Source organism: Apaloderma vittatum, unplaced genomic scaffold, assembly GCF_000703405.1.
Source record: "Apaloderma vittatum isolate BGI_N311 unplaced genomic scaffold, ASM70340v1 scaffold5131, whole genome shotgun sequence".
NCBI lineage: Eukaryota > Metazoa > Chordata > Aves > Trogoniformes > Trogonidae > Apaloderma > Apaloderma vittatum.
In genome coordinates, this window is record NW_009697261.1 from 44,549 (window position 1) to 52,592 (window position 8,044).

At 39.8% G+C, this 8,044-nt stretch overlaps 1 protein-coding gene across 1 annotated transcript in view; it reads right to left on the minus strand.

Annotated features, from left to right (window-relative positions):
- The window catches only part of DCK (deoxycytidine kinase), a gene marked incomplete at its 5' end in the record, with an annotated part of 7,474 nt that extends 753 nt beyond the window's left edge, over nt 1-6,721 (minus strand). Inside the window, 5 exons of the mRNA XM_009877559.1 lie at nt 2,450-2,549; nt 3,018-3,133; nt 4,222-4,369; nt 5,111-5,304; nt 6,603-6,721. Of these exons, the coding sequence (XP_009875861.1) occupies nt 2,450-2,549; nt 3,018-3,133; nt 4,222-4,369; nt 5,111-5,304; nt 6,603-6,721 (677 nt within the window). The remainder of the gene's footprint in view (nt 1-2,449; nt 2,550-3,017; nt 3,134-4,221; nt 4,370-5,110; nt 5,305-6,602) is intronic.
- Nucleotides 6,722-8,044: the final 1,323 nt, after the last annotated feature.

The window sequence follows — 8,044 nt, forward strand, 5'->3', positions numbered from 1 at the left end:
AATGCTATAAATAACTGAGCTACTGCTGAACTCCATTTCTAGTATCTGAAGAGTGGCTGAAGTGGCCACAGCTACCTGAAAATTAATAGTGAAGTTCTGGCCCATAAAAAACTTGGTAGAATCCTGAGTTGGAAATCAGAGATTCTACTCAGAGCACCAAGTCCCAGTACAACACCTTAAAAAATCCATACAGTTGCATGAGAAGTGGATCCAAAACAGGCAGCGTGCCAAGCAGCAGGCTAACATTACCCTTACAAGCGTGGCCACTTCAGATGGCACTTTCAGTCACTACCAAAGGCTGCAGGAAGATAACACGCTGACAAGACGCAGCTTGCCTTCTTGCTGTGTCCCTTCCAGTCCTCGTCAAAAGTCAAAGGCTAATTACTCCCTTTTAAGCACAGGTGTAGGAGGAGGCAGCAGCTATGGCTCCATCACCTTTTTTTTTTTTTTCACATGTGACAAGCCAGCAGATACAAGACCCAAGGCATACAGGGCCTACTGCAAGAGCGTTCCAGCAGCTATACTGAGACACAGCCTGAACTGAGAGCATTTTCCTCTCCGTCGCAAGCACAGAGAAAGGAATCAACAATTCACTAGAGAATGTAGTGTTATTCTTTTGGCACAGACTCTCATATGCAGACTTCAAACATTTTGTCCAAATTCTTGACGTTAAATGGAAACACATCATGGAGCACATCGTCCAGCTGTGATCCTTCCCCTTCCGAGTTCAGGGCTCAAGGAAGTAGGAGGACAAAAAAGGCAAAACAAAAAAAAAAAGAGGCCAAATCCCTTCACGTAGAGAAGGGAATTGTGCTAATACTTGAATTTGAAAGGTATCATGACAAAGCCATGAAAGTAGGAATGACAATACTGCATAGGGAATGTTATCACAATTTACACATTAGGCATAGTTTCCAGCAAGGTGTCTGAAAGCAAGCCTCGCAGAAGAGGCAAGAAGGTTTTGGGTGCCCTCTGGACACCCTAAGGGCCCCACAGCAGCCAGCCTCATCAAGAGGAGTGTAGCAGCTCCACTTAGGAAATCGCAAAAAAATACAGCCAACCCAGGGCTACACAGGAGTTAAGTCCTCCGAAATCCCTGTTTAGGTGCCTGAGCTTGGCCTTATCTCCTGGTGCAGATGGGAAGCGTATTCAGTCCACAGCTGCAATGACCATTCCTTCCGTCAATTAACAAACTTTAGAAGAGCAAAATACCATGAAGGCTGGTTTTAATCAGGTGAACAGTCCTTCTTCTCAGCAGATAAACCGAGATCAAAGGACAAGCAGCTTCTCTTGGGAGGTAAACAATTGATTTCCCAAGAGTGGAAAAATGTGCACATACCACCGCTGAGGTCTGTAACCCAGTGCAACTATACAAATAAAAGTCAGGTTGTCCCCAGGTGAATCCCATTAAGATTCTAACACCAAACACCTCAGCATTTAAAACACTGATGGTTTGGCCAGGCTTTAAAATACATATTACTTTTTCCTGTGCTAAAGATTAAATCCTCTTAACGCAAATAGAAACCTCAAGTCAAATGCTTTTTATATCAAATGGACATTATTTTGCCATGCCTGCAAATATCACTAAAAAATACTTCTGATTTATATCCTGGATTACCTCCTAAACAAAGCACAAAGCTACTAATAGTGGCAATTTAATCAACAAGAGCGAAAATAAGGTGAATTGCAGCAGTTATTTGACTGTAACACCACAACCTTGTTATTTTAGAAGGATAATTTTACAGTGAAGTATATTTTTTAGAGTGGATGATCCCTGTCTGCATTAGCTGCACTGCCCTTTGCTGTAGCACACTTGCCAGAACAGGGGACAATCTGTGCTCTCTTATTTAGCTAGAAATAGCCACAAAACACAAACAGTCTGACACGGGCTTACTGCTTTGGGTCAAAATACAGCTGCAGGCTCAGTAAACTCACCCTTGAATTTTCTGTTGTAACCGTTTGGTACCATGTTTTCACAGTACTTGGCACCAAAGATTTTATTGACTAGCACAGTAGGTTAGACACTTCAACACCAGATACAAGACGACTTCATCCCAGACGTACAGCTCAGACTTACGGAGCATTCTTTCTCCCTCAATAGCTGCCCTCATCCTCTCCCATCCCTGTCACATTTCTCAGGATACCTGCACAATGTCAAAACTAGGATATAGCAAATAACAGTTCTTTCAAACAATTCAGAAATTACCTTTCCAAATAACCAAGCTACTAGTGAAAATCTTGCCAAAATAAGCCTGCAATATTGCCTTCCCCCAGTTTTTTTCTTTTTCATATGGAAAATTTATGTAGCAAATATGAAGAACCACAGGTTCCAAGTCTAGGCAGACTTCAAAGAATGCTACGCTTTGAGATGCATGAAGTATCCCAAATTCCTTCTGATATGATAGCAATAAATCTAAATCAGCCATCTATTCTGCTTGTGAAACATTACCTTTTCAGTCATGTGATCATATCTGTCCTTTTTGCCTTTGAAGTCTTCATTGACATCTAACGTTAAAACAGGTATTTCCTGTAGATACTCAAAATCTGTTCTGTATTGAGATAGGAACAAAGAAAATATTACTAGCTGAAAAAAAGTATACATCATCCAAGTCTGATAGCATTTTTCCTTGTTAAGAATTACATGAAAACAACTGCATCTATAAATTACAGCCATGAATTTTGAATATAAAGCAGCCTGAATTTACAGTGTGGCTCCTAAAACATGTGACTGCTTCTTAAATATTGTCTTATCTCACTACCAAACATCAAATTCAGCTGTGTATTGAAATTAGTTCTCCTGAATCCTCTACTACTCAGAGCTCCACACAAAGAAAATTCAAGGCACACTGCATGTCCCAGCAATAACTAACATGCTGTAAAGTATGTTACTGATGGAGTATACGTAGAAATATTCCTGGAGTTTAACAAAAATCTGATGCTTCACTGGTGGAAAAAGTCTTGTTGAACATCCTTACAAAGATTTACCCATCTTTTAACAGCAGTTAAACAATTCCTACCGCAGTGTCCTATGCTGAAGCCAACTCTCGTGTTTGTAGTGAAGCTTCTCCAGATATTCAATGGGAATTTCCTGCTCTTCATCTCTTCCACGCAAGTAAATCCTATTTAAGCATTTCTAAAGGTAAAAGATATTACAAAATAAAAATAAAAATAAAAATATTTTAAAAATAAAAATAAAAATAAGAGTTGTTTTTACAAACCTACAGAGGAAAGGTAGTTTGCTCAAGTGGTCTTTTTGCCAACCCTTCCTACAGTGCTCAACATGCCACTCTTTGCCAAAAGTATTTCAGGTTTTAACTATCTTAGGAGCACAGAAACATTACGCAAGTCGAGTAGAAAGCATCAAAGTCAGAAGTATGGAAGTACGGGAGTGACCTCTAAGGTAATTACTATAATTACATCTCTTACAAAGTCTTAAGTTTTTCTTTTGTTTAAGTTTCATATGCGAACGCATATATTCATTGTGTTGTTCTCTCCTTTTAAACAAATATTAGATGCCCTCAGACCAAAGCACTGTCACACAGGCTCCCATATAGTAGGTGCATATGTCTGGCTTAGCTCTATTGCTCCAGCTAAAAGGGCTTCACCTTCCACAAATCAGCTGTGGCATTAACATAAATTGTTATATTTATCAGAATAATGTTCCGATAGCTATTTTCTATTTTTTTTAGAGTTCCAGTGCTATTTTCTAGTTCGCTCTTGCTATATCTTATGTTTTTCTAATTAGAAAATCATTATAATCACATTTTATTTGAAAACACGTAGGCTGCATTTGAAAGAACATTCCTTGAAGTATTTCCAGACTTTATTAGTCATAACTCAAGTGTTATAGTCTCCAGGGGAATACTACAATCTGAACTCAACTCTCAACATGAGGACTCTTACAAGGAAAGATGAGGGTAGCTCAAGATTTGGAGAAGATTACATTTCAAGGAGAATTTCTCAACTGTTGCCTTGCCTGAGATCTTCAAAGCAATCCCTAAAACAAAGATACAGTGACATGCAATGGCACATAGTTGTGACCTTACTGGAGTTAACAGCAAATATATTATGCTTTTATCATAAAAAGGTCTAGAATCATAGCTAACCCCTACATTTTTTTAGGAAGCAAAACAACAAATAGCTATGGAAACAAAGATCAAATTTTACGGGCAAGACATAGAACTTTCATCCTCTGTGTGGTCATAAATCTTTATTCATTACCTCAGGAGTGGCTCTGAGATAAATAATCCCATCCAGCATCAGACGCTGACCAAACTGCTTATTCATCCAGTCGTGCCAGTCTTGATAAATAGTCCACTCGGTTTCATTCATGCAATCAGACTCATATAAATTAGCTGCAAAGATATATCTGTGAACGCAAAACAGTTCAGTGAGCAATACTTAGCGTCAACATAGATATTACTGTTTGCCACAAGTACTGCACTGTAACCATAAAAAAAAAAGCTGAACATAGTAATTCCGTAACCTGTTTAATGTATGCTTGGCCTGAAAATGAACCGCTGGTATCTCCAATCCTGCAACTATGTCCTTTGCAGCCGCCCACAAAAAGCAGTAACATTTGCAGCTCAGGTATCTGTTCCAGAATAACCTACAACCCACCTCCCGTTTGTTCACTGTGGTCATTTATTGACAGTACATTAGAATACAGTGAACCCCTAAGGACTGGGTCATAGGATTTACTTATCAAATCTAACTGTCCAAATCCACCAGTAGAGGGTACAGCAACACGAAAATGCTAGACCTGCTTCAAGAAGGCTGAAAGAAATTAAGGCTAACTGAGAAAAAAGAAACCATACTGGAAAGAAAATGTGCATGCGCATATCATAAGAAATCTACCCACAAACAATGAGAAGCTACACACACCTAATCAACGTTATACAACAAAACTATAAACCCTCAAACTAGCAATTTTACTTTGCTGTCAACACCAACAAGAAAAAGATAAGACTTATTGAGGTTATAGTGATTCACCGGTATCAAATCCATGACAAAACGAGGTACAGAACTCAGTCACGCTGTTTCTCGCTTTTTTATGCATTTTACGTAGCAGAAACTTCATCTGCACTCTAAGGGCTCCAGTCAAACACACCTGTCGCTGTAGACAGATCTCTCAAAGAAGACCACAGGATTCTCTGCGTCCCTGAGATGGCCATCCAGCGACCTGAGCTGAGCCCGAATCCTGCTGAGACACGCGTACGTCTGGAAAGTGAAAGACCACCTCTCCGGTTTCTCATACATCATCCGAAGCACATTTCCACCACTCTTCTGTGATTCAGTCAGTTCCTGGTTGTCAGCAAACACAGAGACTCTTTAAGTTGAGAATATGGACGATGAAGGTAAAATAAATGCCCTCCTACATTAAAGCTTTTGGGATTTCACTTCAGGTTTCCAACCACATCATTTACCTCTCCGCCCTATTTGCAATCCAAGGCATAAATGCCAGTAACGTTGCTTGAAATGTAACTTTAAAGTGGAGATCACTTTTATTTTCCATCTACTCTTTAGAGTTCCTACACTACTAGCGGCATCTTAAACTGCGATTATGGTTTCACCTTACCCGAGAGGTTCGAAACATGGCTGGAGGCAACTTTCTTCCCAACAGCTCACACAGTGACATGGCTTATGTTTGTGGCTAAAACAGGATTAATAACACACCAGTGTTTCACCGCAATCTTTTCTTACCCTCTTCCCTTTTCTTATTAAACTATCTTTATATCAACCCATAAATTGTCTTGCCCTCTTCCCATTCGCTTCTCCATGCTGCTGGGAATGCTGAGCTGGTGTTTGGGGGGGTCCTTAGCAGCTGGCTGGGGTCAACCCACCACACTAAGTTTAAAAAATCCAACCTTTAACTTGACATTCCAGTCTATTCAACTAGCTTTTTAGCTCAGTTCTTCGAAGAAAGTACTTCAGTCTGGCTCAGAATTTGGCTTTACTTCAGTATCATGAAGGCAAAAAAAAAAAAGCTGTCAAACTCCAAAATAACGTAGCCAAGGTAATTTACAAATATCATATCTCCATTAAAAATTTACATTTAGTCACTCAAAATATAAGGTAATTTTTGCCAGATCTAATGAAGAAAAAACTACACTTAATCAAAAGCTGTCTACACAGCTATCATGTCTGTCACCAGGTAGCAGTTGCTTTGCCAACAGAATTACTGGCACCTGGCAGTAAAAAACAGCTCTATCTATAATTTATCAGTAGTTCATTATTTCCTACACATTATAGGGGACATCTTCAAAGACACCTGGGAAACCCCTTAGCAGTTCACAGCTGCTAAAAGTAACTCCTGCCCAATTTTTTTTCCATTTCTTACTTCTATATGTGAAATAACACAGGCATTTACCATATAGACCCTGATATTGAATAACATATACGCTATAACACACAAAGCAAACTGGAAAACAGCAACTCAAATACCGTTACAAGAAACAGCAAAAAAAAAGTTGCTATCTCAGACATTTTCTAAAACATGTAGTCTACCAGATACACTGGTCTTCTGAAATTCGAAGGACATGTGACTGGGGTGTTTAAAAACTTGTAAAAAAGAAGTTTCACCTTTGTTTTGTTCGCCATACCTTGGAATCCTCTTCAGAGTTTTGCTGAATATTGCACCATCTAGCTACAGGCTCGGGAACAACTTCCCATTCCTCCTCAGCCTGTTTGAGAATATTCACAAACGTTGACTTCCCTGCAGCTGTAGAAAAAGCATTGAGAAACAACAGTCAAAAACCACCTATAGTATTATTATTTCACTATTACACAACTCCGGTTTCAAGTCTCATAAATTAATCTCCAACACTCATGTAATTCTGAATTAACGATGAGTACAAATCAGAGATTGTTGTGTACCAGCTGTTAATTGAGCAACAAGTTTTTTCGTTTTTTTACTTTGTACCACAAAACACCAATAACTAATTTAACAAAAAACCCACCATGACAACAAATTCCAGCCCGGATCAATAATCTAAGTCCTAGAAAATTACAATTGCAATAAGAACTTAATGACTTAATTTTTTTAAGATACTTAGCGGTCCAGCCTCAGGTGGGAAGTTGCGGTCTTCCCAAGTTATTTTAGGAAGACTACCAAAAAATAAGTGAGGAATGATAAAAGAAAAGGAAAATTGATAAGTTTCTCAAAGGAAGATAAAAGACACTTGACTAGCTACTTCCTACAGCACAGAAGACATAAACCTGCTGCCAACTGAAAAGAAAACTCAGAAAATTTAAACAAGAGATACTTAAATCTGATAGAGGCCGACCAGCTGGCTGCGAACCGCCAAAGTACATATCAGTAAACTGACACCTCGGCAACTCCTATCCTCCATTTTAAGCCTCTTGAGTGGAAAAACCAAAACCACACAAAAACTACCACTATTTGTTTTATGAACAAAACACCAGTTACGCAGGTTTCTCCCGGTAACTACCAGCAGCATTGAGCGTTACAGGTTTGACTCGATCATCTCCATTTACACGGGTGTTTTAGACTCCATGAGGAAAGGTGTGGTAGGACTCGTGTCCAGGATTTCAATGCATGTTTAAAAAACACTCGAATAGAAAGCTTCTCCACCCATCCCCTCCCAAACCTTGTCATTTTTATAGTATAATTACAGTGCCCGCATCAAGTTGCTGAAGATACCGACGGGCTTGTTCTATCAACGCAACTCCACTGAGCTACCTTACACCTCCCAACCTGACCAAAAACCTTTTTTTTTTTTTTTCCCCCCATAGCCAAAAAGGCCAAAACAAAACAACAACCACCAGAGAGCAGAAACAGGAACAAGTTGTCCAGATTGGTGGTGAAAGCCTCATCCCTGGAAGTTTTTAAGACCAGGTTGGACGGGGCTCTGAGCAACCTGATCTAGAGGGAGATGTCCCTGCCCATGGCGGTGGATTGGAACTGGATGATCGTGAAGGTCCCTTCCAATTCTGTTATTCCATAAAAACCCTCGTGGAAGCGCCCAGCCGGCTCCGGGAGAGCGCGGCTAGAAGGCAGCTGCTCCCGGCCGTTCCGCGGCCG